The 19,893-nt window shown below is 43.7% G+C and overlaps 1 protein-coding gene across 1 annotated transcript in view; it reads right to left on the bottom strand.

Moving 5' to 3' along the window:
- Positions 1-19,893, bottom strand: part of CEP290 (centrosomal protein 290) — a 143,471-nt gene that overhangs the window by 122,672 nt on the left and 906 nt on the right. Inside the window, exons 2-3 of the mRNA XM_075012177.1 lie at positions 4,959-5,081; positions 4,750-4,827 (exon numbers count right to left, since the gene is read on the bottom strand). Coding sequence (XP_074868278.1) covers positions 4,750-4,827; positions 4,959-5,060 — 180 coding nt within the window. The 5' untranslated portion in view covers positions 5,061-5,081. The remainder of the gene's footprint in view (positions 1-4,749; positions 4,828-4,958; positions 5,082-19,893) is intronic.

The raw sequence follows: 19,893 nt of genomic DNA, 5'->3' as shown, positions 1-19,893 counted from the left end.
TGTGAACCTTAGTTCTTTTATTATGGAAGGAGTAAATAGCACTTCCTTATCTATTTTCTATACACCAGTAGCGATCTCATAGACCCCAACCATAGCCCCTCTTAGCTGTCTCTTTTAGAAGCTGAAAAGTCCCAGTATCATAACTTTCTCCTCACATGGAAGCCATTCCATATCCCTAATCATTTTTGTTGCCCTTTTCTGAACCTTTCTCAATTCCAATATATCTTTTTTGAGATGGGGCAACCACATCTGCACAAAGTATTCAAGCTGTGCGTGTAGTACCTTGGATTTATAAAGAGACAAAAATATATTTTCTCTCTCATTATGTATCTCTTTCTTAATGACTCCCAACATTCTGCTGGGTTTTTTTGACTACCACTGCACATGGAGCGATGTTTTCTGTGAATATCCACAACGATTCCAAGATTTCATTTTTGAGCTGGAACAACTAATTTTGACTTCATCATTGTGTATGTATTGCTGGGATTACATTTACCATAGTGCATTATTTTGCTTTTGTTAAGATTAAATTTCATCTGCCATTCGTTTTCCAGTCACTCAGTTGTGAATGATCTGTCTTCGCAATCAGCCTGGGTCTTTATCAAGTAGTTTTTTATCATCTGTAAATTTTGCCTCCCCTTTATCCTAATCATTTATGAATGTTGAATAAGACCAATCCCTGTGCAGACGCCTGCGAGATATAGTTACTTCTCTCCATTCTGAAAATTGATCATTTATTCCTTCCTTTTGTTTCCTAACTTTTAATCCAGGATCAGAAACCCTTTTCTGTCAAGGACTGTCAATCCACAGAAAAGCCAGTCAGGAGCCAAACACAAGCAAAAAAGCCCCCCGCCCCCAAAACAAAAAAGAAACCTAACAAACCAAAAAAAGAGAAAAAAAAAGAAACCTTACTCAACTTACTTGCAGTCAGGGCTGGATTAACACTTTGGGGATGACAGGCCTATTAGATTTTGTGGGGCCAAAAATTAAGCATTCAGAGTGCAAGAAGGAGATGCAAGTTGATGCAGGAGGTTGGTTGTGAGGGGGGTGAGGGCTCTGACTAGCAATGTGGACTATGGGATTGGGTTGCAATAAGGTGTTTGGGGTACAGGAGTGGAGCTCCAGGCTGATGCCAAAGGGCTTGGGGTGCTGGAGGTGGGCCAAGGTTATAAGGTGAAATTGCAGGGTCTCAGCAGGAATTAGAGTGCTGGAGCATGCTCAAGGCTGGTGCTCAGGCTTGGGATTTTATGAAGTCTAGGAGGGAGTTATGGACTTAAGGAACAGGAGGAGACTCAAGGCCAGGGCAGGGGTGCAGGGCCTGGGAAGGAATTAGGGACTAAGTGTGGAAGGGGAATCAGGGCTGGGGCAGCCCCCTTTTTGGTAGTAGTGATAGGGAACAAGTGACACAGCACAACCTACGCTACCCTGCACTCACCTGAAGGCACTGTTCCTGCAGCTGCTAGTGGCCAGAATTCCTGGCCAATGGGAGCAGTGGGTGTCAGTGCCTACAGAGGAGGGCAGCAGGGGGATGGCATGTCCTCCGGCACTTGCAGTGGTGTAGGTCCAGCAGAGTGGAGAGGGATGATTGAATTTTATAAAATTTCTCTTTAATAATAAAATAGCCATCAATTATGATTATTTTTCGTGGTCTTGATCTTGGTACGATAACAGAACAACAACAACAGGATATGTGGAAATGGCAGAGATGCTTAAAGACATACTTGTTTTGATTTTTAAAAGAAGGTTGATGGCAACTGGATTCCTAACACAGTGAATGTCAGTGAAAATGGGGTAGGATCAGAAGCTAAAACGGGAGAAAAATAAATAAAAATTACTTAGACAAGTCAGATATCTTTAAGTCACCAGGACCTGATGAAATGTATCCGAGATTACTCGGGAGCTAACTGAGGATAACATTAGTTATTATATTGAAAAGTTGTGCGAGACAGGAGAGAATCCAAAAGAACAGAAAAGGGCACCTATATTTGCCCATATATAAAAGAAGGAAATAAGGACAACCCAATGAATTACAGACAAGTCAGTTTAACTTCCATACCAGGAAAAATAATGGAGCAAATAATTAAGGAATTAATGTGCAAACATCAAGAACATGGTTTCCCAAACTAGGGGGCATGAAGAAATTCAGGGGGGGGAAGGAGGGAGGATGGGCACAAGGTGACCCAGCCCCACCCCCATCTTTCTGCCCTCCTGAAGAAAAAGCTGGCCTTTGCTTCCATCTCTCCGCCCCTGCCATTTTATGTGGGCAACCCAGCGCAGCCGCTATAAAAAGCAGGCAGCTGGCAAAGACCCACGTGGGCCTGGCTGCCTCCTGCAAAGGTGACTGTGGTTTGGGGAGGGGAGGGGAAGGAGGAGGAAGATGGGGTTAGATAAGGAGCCGGAGGTGCCTGGCTCAGGAGAGGGGGATGGCGTGAGAGTGGGGGGTAGGGGTGCCTGGCTTTGGGGGAGGGGAGGAGCTCAGGCAGGAGGGCTCACAGTGCTTGGGTGGCTGGCCCCACAGCGCGGGGCTCGGGTGGCTGGTAGGTGGGCAGCTGGCCCAAGCAGCGCAGGGCTCGAGTGGCTCAGGCTGGTGGTCAGGCATCTAGAAGCATGGAGCTCAGGTGCGTGGCTGGCCCCAGCAGCACGGGGCCCCGGCAGCTCATGGACAGGTGGCTAGACACAGCAGTGCAGGGCTCAGGCTGGCAGGCAGCTGGTGCAGGCAGCTCTGGTGGTTGGCACAGGGCTCAGGCAGCTGGCCAGCTGGGGCTGCACCAGGCACCAACAAGGGGCCAAGAAAAACTATTTGTACTTAATTTTAACTTTAAATAACATTTTTATATCAAGTTTTTTGTTTATTTTAAATTACGAATTAATTTTTCTGTTAAAGGCAGGGGTTGGATGATGGTAAAGAAGAGGAGGGGGGCATATGGGTTTCTCAAAAATCAAAAGGGGGGCTTGATGCTGAAAAGTCTGAGAACCATTAATCTAGAAAATAACAAGGTAATATGTAATAGCATGGATTTGTCAAGAACACATCTTGTCAAACATGCCTGACAGCTTCCCTTGACAGGGTAACAAGCTTTGTGGATGCAGCGAAATGGTAGATGTGGTGTATCTGTCTTTAATAAGTCATCTGATCCAGTCTTACAAGACCTTCTCATTAACAAATTAGGGAAATACAATCTAGATGGAGCTATTACAAGGTGGGTTCATAACTAGCTGGCTAGGATATAAGGTGCCACAGGACTCTTGCTGTTTTTGAAGATACAGACTAATCAGCTACCTCTCTGATACTTGTTCTCAGAGAGAAGTTATCTATGGTTCACAGTTGGAAGGGCATAAAAATGGGGTTCCACAGGGATCAGTTCTGGGTCTGGTTTTGTTCAGCATCTTCATCAGTAATTTACATAACAGCATAGAGAGTATACTTTCAAAGTTTTGAAATGATACCACGTGGGGAGTGGTTGCAAGTGCTTTGGAGAATAAGATTATAATTCAAAATGATCTGGACAGATGGGAGAAACAGTTTTGAAGTAAACAGCATTAAATTCAATAAGGACAAATGCAAAGTAGGAAAGAACAATCAGTTGCAAATATTCAAAATGGGAAATGCCTGCCTAGGAAGGAGTACTGTGGAAAAAGATCTGGAGGTCTTAGTGGGCCACAAGCTAAATATGAGTCAGCAGTTAATACTGTTTCAAAAAAAGCAAACATTCTGGGATGTATCAGCAGGAGTGCTATATGTAAAAAAACGAGAAGAAATTCTGCTCTGCTTCATGCTGATTAGACATCAACTGGAATATTGTGTCCATTGCTTGGTGCCACATTTCAGGAAAGATGCAGACAAACTGGAGAAATTCCACAGAAGACCAATAAAAATGATTAAAACATGGCCTATGAGGGAAGATTTCCAGACTAAACAAACCCATTTCTTTCAAAGAGAAGACTGAGAGGTAACATGATAACTTGTTAAGTACTTAAAAGACTGTTATAAGGAGAAAGGTGAAAAATTATTCCCTTAACTTCTGAGGATATGATAAGAAGCAATGGGCTTACATTGCAGCAAGAGGTTTAGGCTGGATTTCAGGAAAAACTTCCAGTCAGAATGGTTAAGCATTGGAATAAGTTGCCCAGGAAGGTTGTGGAATCTCCATGATTCAAGATTTTTAAGATCAAGTTAGACCAACAACTGTCAGGGATGGTTTAGATGGTGCTTGGTCTTGCCATGGGTGCAGGGGACTGGATTTGATGACCTCTCAAGACCCCTTCCTGTCCTATGATTCTATGGTGTTCTGTAAATTTGCATAACAACTCCTGTGACTTCACGTGGGGGAGAGGGGAAAGCTACATTCCTGAAATGGCAATAACAGAAATAATTCACAGAATCATAGAATACTAGGACTGGAAGGGACCTTGAAAGGTCATCGAGTCCAGCCCCCCTAACCTCATGGCAGGACCAAGTACAGTCTACACCACCCCGATAGACATTTATCTAACCTGTTCTTAAATATCTCCAGAGATGGAGATTCCACAACCTCCCTAGGCAATTTATTCCTGTGTTTGACCACCCTGACAGTTCTGTCAACAAACCTCTCTACCTCTCTAGAGTAAACACAGCCCTGAGAGTTAGATGTTTGGAGATGTACAACAAAAAAAGCTTTCACTTGAAAATGGAAACGAATATTGTACCTAAAAATAAACACATGCATGCATTTTTAAAAGTCATGTTGTTTCTTAAAAATAAATACAAACCTTCATTAGTGACTGTGTAATTTTAAAAAGATGTAAAACGTGTTCAGGATCTTCATCTTTTAAGTCATTTCCTTCAACCTAAAGAAATATAGACAAGAATATGGTTTAATTAAGCATCAAGAAGATTAAGTACACACACTTAACACTACATACATATTATACTAGTTAATTAAAGAATAAATAAAAGTATTAAAGTTCACTTAAAGTACCTTGGATACAGTCTCAAGCAAACTATCTGCCAGATCTTCTTGACGAGGCAGAACATCAGCATCAATCCTCATAAGCTTCTTCCAATCTAAATTAGGTGGCATCTTGAATTTAAAATGCTTTTTCTGTAACAATAAAATATTCATCAAACGCCAGTTCTATTTATGAACTTGTAGCTCTCATTCTCAAAGGTAACCATGTGAAATGGCACATGTTCACACTAAGAACCATGCAACAATCTCATAATGCAGTATATTGTGTTTCTATGTGAACACAATGCTATCTACTAATTAGATAGTTCAGTAGGCATATGTGCCTGTGGCAACAGAATATGTTTTATAACTCTCAACAGTTGCACTACAAATATCTGAATACCCAGAATCCATTTCTGTGAGACAGCAAAATTCTTGTACTAGCTATTATCTTCACAAATTTTGCTTACTGTGATTGTAACCATATAATCCAGCAGTTAACCTGAAAGTTGCCCAGTCTGTTGTGAGGACATAAAAATGTGAAACAATGAGTTCATCTATATGGAACGTCTCTCGTCTACAACCATAGGCTTGCCATTGTTTTGGACATGATGAAAAATGCATGAAATATATCCACAAACATGTCTGACTTCGGGGATCTCTGTATTTATACTGGCTGTGTTTACCATGTGCTGACAATAGCTCCAAAATAGCAATTAGGCCATGCTAAGTTTAAAAACAGAACAAGCTTTATTTAAAAATCTATTTATTGCCATGAGTTAAAAGGATGACACCAATGCTGAGTAAAAAGATCAAAAACAAGACAACAAAACAGTATATTCAGTTCATTGCTACTAACTGATTCATGGAATTAGGACAGATACTCTGTACATGACAATCACTCTCTCAGACATCCAACTTCTCCACTGGGTCCCTGTCTACAGAAAATAAGGACTTTTGATGTCTTCCATTCCCACAACCTCTCCACATCTGAGGCTGTGGGAATCTCAGTCATACTTCCGAGAATTGGCACAACTTGCTTTGTATTACCTCAGCCCAATCTATAATTTCACCATTTTCAACTCCCTTGTTATGCTGTAAAGCCACACAGACTTCACTGCCACTGCCTTCCTCAAAGCATTCCTATAACTGTGTGTGATGACTACACAAAAACTTTTTGCCTATCCAGGGTGGATTGGTTTAAATGAAGGCAATTTGAATCACTGATTTAAATCACAAAAAATGTCATTGATTTAACTCAAGTTACCGAAAAAGCTAGGACTGACTGCTTAGAGTGAACTTAAGTTCGGAGTAAGCTCCACTGAACTCACTGGAACTTCTGGGTTTTATGAGAAAACAAGTATAGAATGGGTATCCCTTGGAAAAAGCTGAGTTACGATGAAGTAAAATTTGGAATGGACTCATGGCACCGCCGTTATGATCTGTGGTCATGATGTTCCAAAATAAGCAGCATGTATTAAGTAACATAAAATAAGAAAACAACAGAGGAAACTGGCAACTCTTGATTTCTCTTTCTGCCGCTTTCTGTGTAGTATACTTGAGTGATAGATTCTACACACAGTTAGCTAATTAAACAAACCATAAGGATTAATCACGCTAAACTTTTTTTCTTTCTAAGCAACATCCAACACAGCAAACAACTTGGGAATTTACTTGTCAGATCACTTATACTAAAATGCATAGAGAGGGTATTGAAGAATGATGCATTGCAAAGTTAATTATTTAAATTAGTAACCAGTTGATCCATTAAGTCATAACATCATTTTCTCCCAATAAGAACTTTTCCTTAAGATGTTTCATGCTTGCATCTAGGCCCTGAGTTTCCTTCTTGTTCTGCTTACACTTGACATGTTTCCCTTTTTAACTCAGGGAGCAAATTTCTTCAAAACATTCCCAGATAGGGTTTCTCTTACACCCAGAAGCAAGTCAGTTTTTCTGAGGCAAAAGTGTGGAGGAACACAGGAAGCTGTGTGCGAGCTGAATAATGTCTTCTCCTTGTTCTTTTCTAGTCCACTCCACTGCTGCTTTCTATGCTGCTTCCATCCTATTGTTTCTCTGCCTTTAAGACAATGTTTTTAAATAATTTCTCTATTTTACTTGGCCACTACACTACATAAGCAGATAGAAAAGTTTTGAAAATATATATATATGCAGACTGCACCTCCCTCATCTGGCACTCTCAGGACCTGAGCAGTACCGGACAAGGGATTTTGCTGGATGAGGTGTGGTCAATGCCCTTGGGGATCCCCTCCTAGCCCTCCAGCTCGCTTCCCATCCCCCACGATTCCCTGGCTGCTCATGGCTTCCTGGTCTCAGTTTCCTGTCTGGCTCCCAGCCCCACAACACCCCAGCTGATTCCTTAGCATCTTCCCTGGCCTATGGCTTCCCAGCCCTACAGCTCCCCAGCTTGTTCCTGTCCACAGTTCCCTGGTCAGCTTCCTGCCAGTTCCACGCCCTCCTAGCCCTGCTTCTCCCTATCATTTTTCCAGCCACCAGGGTCCTAGTGGTCACCACTGGTTCTCCAACCCCCTGGACCCACTGGCTTCCACTCCCCAGCTTCTCTCTTCCTCCTCCAGCAGGGGATCTGACTCCAGCCCCGCACTCCAGCAGGGGCTCTACTCCTCTCCACCCTCAGGGCTACAGCAGGGCCAGCTGAGGTTCCAGCTCTGGCCCAGGCCAGGCTGCCGGCCACAGCTATGGCCCCAGCCCCTACCTTACTGACGTACCTCCTGCCCCAGTCCTGGGACTCTCTGGTCCTGCAACATCTGCAGCCATACTGGACAATGGATATTACCGGATGAGAGACTTCTGGATTTAAGAGGTTGAACTTGAATGTACTATGTAGTTATTTTCCAAGGAAGATATTGCACATGCATTATGCATATATTTCTGACTTTCTACTTCTGGATGACGGGGAGACAGCAGCAGTATACCATACAGAGGAAATTCAAGGACACTTTGAAACACTACTCCTGTTCTTTTAATTAAGAGAAAGGAGATTAAGAAGGAAAAATATTTAATGCAGGAGGCGATTATGTGTCAGAGTAGCAGACAGCAAAGGGGAACAAAAGCTGAGACAGCAAATTATGCAAATAGGTTATTGGCATCATGAAAACATACATCGTGAGATCTGAACAAGTAGTACTAGAACCACAGACTTTTCTTCACAGACAAATAATTTAGGGTTTTACTATCCCTTCCGCAGCAAGGACACATCCAAGAATGTAAGCACAGAATTATATTGCAATAGCCACACTCTAGAATTCTACCATTACACCAGTCTATCACTATCCCTCCATATCTGACTTGTCCTTCCTAATTTCTAGTTATTTAATGACTTGAGTATCACAAACCTAAATTACATAAACATATAGGTTACTTAATTTCAGGATATCAACTTTGTTTGGTTGTGTAAGCAAAGTCTTAAATGAGTTCTACCCCAACATCTAGTGGTAAATCTGGGAAGAAGACTTCCGCAACCAACCTTGCTTGCATAGACATGCCCACTTGGCTTAGGTGAGCAGCATGATGGAGCTGCTTTACCCAAATTTCTTTTTTGGATGGTGTTGGATTGCAAGTCACTTTGTTATGGGGTACAAGGATATTAAAATGTTGTTATCATCAGTGTGCAGAAACAGAGCTGTGATTTGAATGTCCCAACTAAACTGCAGTTGTGAAGCAGGAGCAAGGGAAGCCGAATCCCAGTGGAGATGAAAGGCTAGGGACAAGAGTTTGTACTTGGTGGTCTGGCTCTGCCTAAGGGTCCTAGGCACCATTTGACTTTCCCTCTCTTCATGGCAGATAACCTCTTTATGGCAACAGATGAAACTCACGAGTCCATGCTAATATTATTAGCTCTAATTGCTGCTTTGGACACTAGTGATCATTAGATGTTGACCAATTTGCCTATGGACCCATGCAATAGCAGATAGGTCTGATTTAAATGGCTCAGGGTTCTCAACTGGCTCCACTTCCCTAAAAGTCATCCCATCCAGGGCTTCATTTAGGGAGCCTTCTTCAATGTACAGTATGTATAGAATCACTGAGATGAAATCTGAGGAAATATGGATTGTGATGCTGACAGTGGTGATCACATACAACTCTGACTTCTTACATCACCCAGCCAGAGTGCTCAAATGTACTACCTTGTATCTCTTTGAAATCAGAACATGGTTGAGATGTAGTTCAAACCAAAATGACTTGAATATAAACACCTTATTGTTAATACAGTCCAAAACTTTACATGGAGAGTGGAGGATGGATAAATGAGTTATAGCAGGTCACTTTGGAACCTCTGAATGTTATTTCTCAGGGCAGAGGGAGAGAGTGACAGGGTGCAGAGACTTTTACATGGATCCCTCAAATCAGATATATGCATAATAGCTCACTTGCTACCCTTTGGTGAACTTTCTACAAAGAGCCAGTATCACATTAGTCACCACAATGGTTTTCAAATGTATATCAGGATAATATTTCAGAAATCATCTATACTGTAAATTATGCTCTTAAGATAAAGCAGATCACCAGAAGATGACATGCCTCAGTCAGGTTCTTTGTAGGCAGGAGTAACAGATGTACTTACATCCCTATCCAGTCATCCTATACCAGACGTTCTCAACCTATGTACCACTGTGAGATATAAATACTTTCTCTTTGTTATGCAGACCACATCCACAAAATACATATGCAGTGCATATAGCCCTGAGATGTTACACAGGCTGCTGCTGTGTGCTTATTGGGCCACAAGGGGCCCATGGACCACAGGTTGATAAGCCCTGTTATATACTATCCACTGTATAAGAGCAGTAGTCTATTTGCATAAGAACATAAGAACATAAGAATGGCCATACTGGGTCAGACCAAAGGTCCATCAAGCCCAGCATCCCATCTGCCGACGGTGGCCAATGCCAGGTGCCCCAGAGAAGGAGAACAGAAGACAAGTGATTTATCTCCTGCCATCCATCTCCTGCCCTTGTTATGAAGGCTAGGGCACCATACTTTATCCCTGGCTAATAGCCATTTATGGACCTGACCTGCAAAAATTTATCAAGCTCTTTTTTAAACCCTAATAGAGTCCTGGCCTTCACAGCCTCCTCGGGCAAGGAGTTCCACAGGTTGACTGTGCGCTGTGTGAAGAAAAATTTCCTTTTATTAGTTTTGAACCTACTACCCATCAATTTCATTTGGTGTCCCCTAGTTCTTGTATTATGGGAAAAGGTAAATAATTTTTCTATATTCACTTTCTCCACACCATTCATGATTTTATATACCTCTATCATATCGCCCCTCAATCGCCTCTTTTCCAAACTGAAAAGTCCCAGTCTCTCTAGCCTCTCCCCATATGGGACCCTTTCCAAGCCCCTAATCATCTTAGTCGCCCTTTTCTGAACCTTTTCTAATGCCAATATATCTTTTTTGAGGTGAGGAGACCACATCTGCACGCAGTACTCGAGATGTGGGCGTACCATAGTTTTATATAGGGGAAGTATGATATCTTTCGTCTTATTATCGATCCCTTTTTTAATAATTCCTAACATCCTATTTGCCTTACTAACTGCCGCTGCACACTGCGTGGATGTCTTCAGAGAACTATCCACTATAACTCCAAGATCCCTTTCCTGATCTGTCGTAGCTAAATTTGACCCCATCATGTAGTACGTGTAATTTGGGTTATTTTTTCCAACATGCATTACCTTACACTTACCCACATTAAATTTCATTTGCCATTTTGCTGCCCAATCACTCAGTTTGCTGAGATCTTTTTGTAGTTCTTCACAATCCCTTTTGCTTTTGACTGTCCTGAACAACTTGGTGTCATCTGCAAACTTTGCCACCTCACTGCTTACCTCATTTTCTAGATCATTGATGAACAAGTTGAACAGGATCGGTCCCAGGACTGAGCCCTGGGGAACACCACTAGTTACCCCCCTCCATTGTGAAAATTTACCATTTATTCCAACCCTTTGTTTTCTGTCTTTTAACCAATTCCCGATTCATGAAAGGACCTTTCCTCCTATCCCATGACCACCTAATTTACATAAAAGCCTTTGGTGTGGGACCGTGTCAAAGGCTTTCTGGAAATCTAGGTATATTATGTCCACTGGGTGCCCCTTGTCCGCATGTTTATTAACCCCTTCAAAGAATTCTAATAGATTAGACAGACACGACTTCCCTCTGCAGAAACCATGCTGACTTTTGCCCAACAATTCGTGCTCTTCTATGTGCCTTGCAATTTTACTCTTTACTAGTGTTTCTACTAATTTACCTGGTACTGATGTTAAACTTATCGGTCTATAATTGCCAGGATCTCCTCTAGAGCCTTTTTTAAATATTGGTGTTATATTGGCCGTCTTCCAGTCATTTGGTACCAAAGTGGATTTAAAGGATAGGTTACAAACCACTGTTAATAACTCCGCAATTTCACATTTGAGTTCTTTCAGAACCCTTGGGTGAATGCCATCTGGTCCTGGAGACTTGTTACTATTCAGCTTATCAATTAATTCCAAAACCTCCTCTAATGTCACTTCAATCTGAGTGAGTTCCTCAGATTTGTCGCCTAAAAAGGCATAGTGACCCTGATATTAAAGGAAAAGACTATGAGATGCAGGAGCTTAAATTTACAGAAAGAAACAAACAGCAAGAGAGGATCCCTGTTCATAAGTAAAAACAGTGAATCTGTGAGGCTAACAGTGGAGAAGTATATCTGACATTCTTCACTGAGCAGATAGTGTGTCACCTCTCATGAAAAAGGAATTGCAGCCTGTCAGCTTGACAAGGGCTGGAAACCAATATTTTATTAGGCATAAGAGTACTGTGATGGATGCAGTTACAGAGATCCATGCATCTGTTGAAGAGGGTCTTTGTCTACGAAAGCTTATGTTCGAAAATACCTGTTAGTCTCTAAGGTGCCACTGGACTTCTTGTTGTTTTTATAAATCCTCTTGAGACTATTACCTGATAGGTTCACCCTATCACTGAGCATGGCCAACTGGTTCTCTGGGATACCCAATCACTTGTCCTGCTGAGCCAAAACCTCATCTCCCCCAGCAAAGGCAAGAGTTGAATTAGCTCTGGGAAGGGTCAGTCACACGGACTTGACACAGCAACCAGATGCACAGCCCCAATTGAACCAATACCCCAGAAAAATCCATCTTAAACTGCATAAAACAATTATACAAAGCAGGCGCATGAGATCTTCACTCCCTTTATCAATAAGAGAGAGATATGCACTGTTGTTGTCTTCTCCCATGCCCCCTCAAACAATTCTTTACACTGGATCTAATAATAAATAAAATTATTTTATTAAATACAAGAAGTTGGATCTAAGCAGTTGCAAGTGATAACAGACAGATCTAAGTAAGTCACTAATGAAAATAAAACAACACAACAGCTAAGCTTAATAAGCTAAGGCTACATTTACACTACAAAATAAAGTCCGATTTCTTTAAGTTGACATTTTACTGCTAGAATTTATAAAGTTGAAGATGATTGTTTGCAAATGTCCAGAAAGTCAACAAAGTGTGGCTCCATTGGTTTATCCACATTCAACTGAGTTAGCAATGCATTGTGGGTATCTACCTCACAGTGCCTGTTGCCCTGCTGCATTCTGAGTCTTTGTGCCAGTGGCTTATGTGACAAAGCATGCTGCAAGTACTTGTGGGTGTCCAATATCATCCCAAAGTGCAATGTCTCTGACCACTCTGACCCTGGGAACCAAATGGCCAGCCCAAGGAATTTCACATCATTCTTCCTGCCATTCTCCCAAAGCCTCACTGTGGCTCATGCCACTGCAGGTCACTAGCATAGATCCCAAACAGCTTAGAGTCACTGCAGTGTGTTATGGACACTACCTGAAGTGCCATGCAGTATTTAATTAGACAAAGCCAGTAGGAGGATGAGATGGATGCAGATGATTCCGATGGCAATATTGAAGAACTGGAGGATAGGAATGCAGAGCTGCTGGCCACCCTAAATGCATTGCTTGCAGCGAAGTGCTGGTTCCGGAGATGTGAAACCATCACACAGTGGTTTCATTTTGGTGGTCTGGGATGACAAACAGTGACTGCAAAACTTCCACATGCACAAGGCCACTTTCATGGAACTTTGCGATTTGCTGTTACCCCCTCTGTCTCCAAAGCACAGTGATACCAAATGAAACCTGCTTTAGCAGTTCACAAACAAGTTGCAATTGCTCTGTCGAAGTATGCACAGCCCGACAGCTACCAGTCAATGGGAAATCAATTTATGGAGGGCAGATCTACAGTGGGGGTTGCAGTGATCCAGCTAGCCAGGGCAACCCGTGGCCAGCTGCTGAGGAAGACCATGAATCAGGGAAATGTCCAGCACCTAGTAAACAGCTTTGGTGCCATGGTGTTTCCTAACTCTGGTGGGGCAACAGATGGAATGCAAATCCCCATCCCGGGCCCAGACCACTTGGCGTCAGAATACATAAATCGCAAGGGGTACCTCTCCACGTGGTGGACCACAAAAGTCATTTCAGCAACATCTACGGATGGTTGGGAAAGGTTACCAACACACACACCTTTAGAAATTCAGGTCCGTACAGAAAGCTCCAGGATGGGACCTTCTTCACAGACCAGAAAATCAAGATTGGCAATAGGAAGATTCCCATCGTGATACTTGCCAACCCCACTTACCCTCTGCTCCCTTGGCTCATGAAGTCATGCACAAGCACCCAGGAGAGCAGCCAGGATCACTTCAAACTACAGACTCAGCAAGTGTAGAATGGCAATGAAATGTGCCTTTGGCCAGATTCAGGTGCCTTATGACCTGCGTGGACCTTTGTTAAACCAACATACCCACCGTGGTGCTAGCATGCTGTATTCTTCATAATATTTGCAAATCAAAGAAGGAAAATTTCACTCCAGCCTGGGTTGCAGAGGCAGACGCCCTGAGCTGTGCTTATGCACAGCTGAACACAAGGGCATTTACCAATGCATATGCAGAAGTAACAGCAATCTGGGAGGCTTAGAAAAATAGCTTTATGAATGAGCAGACAGCCACATGAATCTGCTGCATTTAACTATTGTGCTACCACCCACCACTCCCCAGTGTGAGCCTGGCCCTTATGAAAGTACCTCCAACTGCATCCCATCCCGCGTGAACCAATAAACAACACTCTCGTAGTCACAAAAAGATTATTTTATTTGAGGAGGGGAGAGTTAAGGAGTAGGAAAAAGAAGGAAATCCTGGCATCACGAGTGGTTGAATGCCTTTTGCAGTGTGGGGGCAGGTCATGGGGATGGAGTGCAAGGGCATCCGTTCCCTCCCCACACATTCAGGGTCCACAGTGGGGGGTTGGGTTTTGAGCCATATTGAGTGGATGCCAGGCAACAGGGTATGGAGGCCGCATTATGAGTCTTATGGTTGGCATCCCTCTGCAGCTCCAGAATGGAACACAGGATGTTAGTTTGCTCCTTGACAGCCATCTGGCACTCTGACGAGTCCTGGTTCCAGCACTGGAGCATGGTTTGTCACCAATACTAAGTTCAAGTTCTGTCAGCAGCAGCTTTGGCTCATTGCTTTTCTGCCTTCTCAAGCTGCTGCAGGATGATGACCTGTTTGGATGTTTCTTTTCACTTCATCACAGCAACCTTGTCTCTTCCATTCATGCCACCTGTTGAAGATTGTGAAGATCAAAACTTTAGATACAATTTTTAAATGTGACACAAAGTGCTTATCAGTAGAATGAATGGGTCTCTGTATGGCAATCACAGCAAGTTTTGTTTTCTAAAGCCACTTTTGGCTTCTTAAAGATAACAATGGATCAACCTCTACAGAATAGAAGCTATTATTTACCCAGACTATTTCACTGTGGACATGATAAGATTTTGGCAGCTTAAGGATGACAGGGGCAGGCAGTTTGAAACAAAGCCCTGTAAACTGTAAAGCGGGAGGAAGAAACTTTTTCAGTGGCTCGTGGCTGGCTTGTGGAAGAAGGGGGTGTTCATCCCTGTAAACTGAAAAGCACAGAAATAAAATGTTCTCCGTGGCTCCTCATAAACCCTGTACAGGAAAAAAAGCCATTTGAAGCAGGGAAAGCCTGCACTGGACATACTGGTGACCAGGAGCAGAGTCCACACAGCCCGGCAGCAGCATGGTGGCAGGGAGGGTTCAAACCCACCAGCCCTGTAAACTGTAAAACACCGGGGTGGGGGCGGGGGGAAAAACCACCTCTCTTGATGCATCCTCATAAATCCTGTGCAAGGGAAAAATCCAGCAGTGCAGTGGGAGGGGAGAGAGCCAGGACAGCCCACAAAGGGTGGAGGGCAGAGACAGGAAGCCCACCCACCATGTGGTGCAGCAGGGCAGTCCTGGGAAATTAAATGGCCAGGGAACAATGCGATAATGTCATGGAGACAAACTCTAGTGCAACTTCCTGTGCTGCTTCTAGTTTGCAAAAGGATACATCAGCCTCCTAAGAATAACAGAGGGTGAAAAAGAACAACAAGAAGTCCTGTGGCACCTTATAGACTAACAGATATTTAGGAGCATAAGCTTTCATCGGCAAAGACCTGCTTCATCAGATGCATGAGTGGGGGGAGGGTCCAGAGTGGTATTTAAAGAGTGGGGTCCCAGTAAAAGGGAGGGCCAGAGCTGACAAGCTCTATGCAGCAAGATGGAAATGGCCCATCATCAGTAGTATGTATCAAAAGAAGAAAAAACAAGTCAGATCAGACAGGGGGATGTGGGCCCATTGTCAGAGTCTAATGGGGAGATATTAACACCCAGGGCAGAGAAGCTGCTTTTGTAAGGGGCAAGCCACTCCCAGTCTCTGTTTAATCCTTGGTTGATAGAATCAAATTTGCAAATAAATTACAGTTCAGAGATTTCTCTCTCCATTTGACTTTTGAGATTTCTTTGTTTTAGGACTGCTACTTTTAAAACTGTTACTGAGCATCAAGGGAGACTAAAGTGCTCTCCCACAGGTTTCTGTACATTACCGTTCCTGATGTCTGATTTATGTCCATTTACTCTTTTATGTAGAGACTATCCAGTTTGGCCAATGTCAATTGTAGTGGGGCATTGCTGGCACATGATGAGGGTGAAAAAGAGGATGAAAAAGAAATTATGCTCATACTGGGCGACCACAAAGCTGGAAAATTTGCCAGAATGGTGTGTGGGGCCATGATACCAGATTACTTAGTGGTTGTCCAGCATGGCAAGGTGTGCTACTGTGGAAGCCGCAATAAATCAGAACTCCCCAAAAACCTCATGAGAAAAATAAGAGTACCTGGCTGAGAGGTTTATGAAGATCACAAAAAGCATAAGAGCTGCATTCCCAGAAATATTAAGCAGCTGTTCTAAGGAGCATAAATCCACCATGCCTGACTCACAACCTCCTTGTAGCAGTTTAAAAAATATATACTCACCAGAGGAGCCTTCAAAAGCATCACTGGAACCCAGAGCATCAGGCGTCAATGAGGGTACTGGCTCCAGAGTCACGAAGAACTCCAGGTTGTCACGATCAGATTCCTCGGGTGTCTGCAGACTGCAGCATCCTCCTTTTCATCCACCTCTGCATCCTGCTTCCCCGTCTTGGCTCTCACTGGAGACCTGAGAAAGGTCTCCTGAAGAGTCCATGCTAGCCTCAGGGAGCCTAGTTGTGTTTCTCCTGGCCTCAAGCTGCTGGTAGTAGTGACATCTTGGGATCCCAAATCACCTTCTGGCTTTTCGCACTTTGTGATAATTCTGGCAGAACTCTTATATTTTGACCCGGCATTGCTGAGTGTCCCAGGCATACGCTTCCTTGATCATGCCCTGCAAAATCTTCTACTAAATGTCAATGTTTCATTTGCTGACTTGCAGTCTGTTCAGCACTGATTCTTCATCCCACACAGAAATGAGATCCAGGATGTCATTATAGCTCCCTGCTGGAGCTCTTCTGCAACCCAGAGAACTCAGATCAGAAGAACCCCAAGTAGACACAATGGCTAGATGCAATGTAATGGATAGATGACTTCTGAGGTGCGTTCCACACTGGTCATAAAGGAAATGAATTCAAATTCCCAGGCTTCCTATTACCTACTTCCTGAACACCTGGAGAGCAGCAGAGGTGAAAGTGGCCAGAACAAACAGCTGCGGGCCTCCTCTGGTGGGCAACAAATTTATTTAAAGTAACGCTGTTTCCGAACTAGAATTAGTTCAACCTTTTAAATTCAAACTTGGTGTTCTACCATATTGGAAGGGCGATGCAAGAATATCGACCTTAGCTCCCCTTAAAAATGACCTAATGGTATTTGCAGGGAAAAGTGTCACATTGTAAAATTGAACTAAGTGCCTTAAAATTGACTTTATGATCAAGTATAGACATAGCCTCAGAAACTTCTTACATGCAACTTTTTTTACTCTAACAGTAGTACCAATCCCTTTTCTCACAAGCTAGTTCAGTCTTAGATGTTTCCAGAAGTCATCTGGCTGGTAAACATGGGATGTCCTGGTATCTGGCAATTACTGCTATTGTTTAGTTTCCTGCCAATAAACAGATTTTGTCCAAGGCAGGAATACTTTGTTTTTAGTTTCAACCCTTTCACACTCCCATCAAAAAGTACCACATCAAAAACGGGATCCAGCATCAGATAATCTGGCTACATTATTTTGACAGAACCAGCCATAGTCCATCATATAGGGAAAGCAAGACTATTCACAGAGCACTGTCATGAGTACTCCCAATGGTCTTTATTAGCACATCTAAACAGGTTTACACTATAAATAGAGAAATAATATATACATATACAGAATATACAGTCAGGGAATTATTAACAATAATAGGTTGTATGTGATATTTACATAAAGCATGTTCAAGTTAGGCATATTCATATTTATAAGTACATTATTACAAAGAATATACTGGCACAACATCACAAGTCCCTTGTTGATTAAGTCTAGACTCCAGAATGTCAGATAGCCTGGTAAACCCAGGGTTGTACGTTCAGTCCTTGAGGGGGCCTTTCAAGGGCCTGGGATAGGTTTGATTTGAAAAAAAAAAAGAACAACAAAAACAACTGTCAAGGTTGGTGATAGGTCCTGCTAGGAGTGCAGGAGGTGGACTTGATGACCCCTCAATGTCCCTTCCAGTATAATGACATATAGCAGACACCCAACTTACGCAGGGTTACGTTCTTGCATAACCCCACTTAATTCAAATTTTGCGCAACTTGGGGAAGGCAGGAAACTGACGAGGGCAGCAGGTCTCCTAAGAGTGGCTGGCAGCCAAGAGCCTGGCTCAGGGTTGCCTGAAGCACACAGGACAGGGTAAACTGACCAGCACTGATCGGTTTCCCCACTCCTCTCAGGGGCAGCAGCTGCAGTTGTCAGTGATGGCAGCCCAGAGTGGGTCTCAGCTGCCACCCCTGACAGGAGCCAGGAAACTGACCAGTACAGCAACACTTATCAGTTTCCCCTTTCCTGTCAGGGGCAGCACCCTGGAGCCAGGCTGCAGTCCCTGAGAGGGGCAGAAAGGCTGCTGCACTGACAAGAGGAGAGAAACCACTTGTCAGGGGTGGCAGCCTGACTCTCACTGCTCCTGACAAGAGCTGGGTATCCACTCCTGTCAGGGTGGAGCAGCACTGGTCAGTTTCCCCACCACTCACAGTTGCACTAACCCGAGATAGGCACACTGGAGTTGTGTGTGTCTTGGGGGGGTCTACTGTACCTATTAAACTTTGATTTTCACTCTAAACATAATTAAGTGAAATGCATTAAGTAGAGCAATATAAGGATTAACCTATAAGCTGGAGTTTATAAATTCTTTGGAAGCAGTGAATGTGTGAGTATCCAATGAACCAGGGGCTGGATGCTCCAAGAAAGACTCAAAGGCCGTGTCTACACAAGCCAAAAGCTTCGAAATGGCCACGCAAATGGCCATTTAAAAGTTTACTAATGAAGCGCTGAAATACATATTCAGCGCCTCATTAGCATGAGGGCAGCCATAGCACTTCGAAATTGACGCGGCCCGCCACCAGGAGGCTCATCCAGATGGGGCTCCTTTTGAAAAGGACCCCACCTACTTTAAAGTCCTCTTATTCCCATCTGCTCATAGGAATAAGGGGACTTCGAAGTAGCCAAGGGCCTTTCGAAAAGGAGCCCCGTCTGGACGAGCCGCGTCAATTTCGAAGTGCCATGGCCGCCCTCATGTTAATGAGGCGCTGAATAGGTATTTCAGCGCTTCATTAGTAAACTTTGAAATGGCCATTTGCGTGGCCATTTCGAAGCTTTTGACTAGTGTAGACACAGCCAAAGGGTTGAAATATGTCTACTTTTAACTTGTGGAAAGCATGGGGCCCCTGCTTAGCAGTGCAAACCCTCCCATTTTTGCCAGGAGTCTCCAGGAATAAGGCATTATCGCCTGACGGCTACTAAAATCAAAGCAAGAGATATTAGACTGCCAAAAGACTGGCATCTCAGCAGGTCTAAGGTAGGATCCCTGTGATCCACCGAGTGGGTAGAGCATCTGGCTGCAGGGCCCTGTTTGTCTGTGAACAGCTGTGAGCCAGAGGGGAGGGAGAAAGAGGCCTCCGCCCCCACCAAAAAACTTGCAGCTTCCATTGACCAGTTTTCAGCTAATGGAAGTTGCCTGTCTGAAGCTCTACAAAGTTTCCCCACTCGCTGGGGTCACAGACACACATGGTCGTGCAGCCAGCTAGTCTCAGCAGCTTCTTGGAGCATGGAAGGCAGGGACCCGAACCAAGGTTAGTATCTTCTGGTTAGCATCCATTCTGGCAATCAAGTCTCTCCCTCCCTCTGTCTGTCCCACACTCCACACCCCCAAAACCCTCTGCCCCCCCACCCCCATACCTCCTCCCACACCTTACAACTCAATCCTCTGCCCCAAGTCACAACCACCTCCTGTCCTAGATCGCAAACCAGATGCCTGCACCTCATTCCCCTGCCCCAGGACACAAATCCCTCCAAGAAACCCCAG

The sequence above is a fragment of the Carettochelys insculpta genome, chromosome 1 (genome assembly GCF_033958435.1).
Source record: "Carettochelys insculpta isolate YL-2023 chromosome 1, ASM3395843v1, whole genome shotgun sequence".
In the NCBI taxonomy this organism is placed as follows: domain Eukaryota; kingdom Metazoa; phylum Chordata; order Testudines; family Carettochelyidae; genus Carettochelys; species Carettochelys insculpta.
This window is presented reverse-complemented; position numbering and strand designations above follow the sequence as displayed.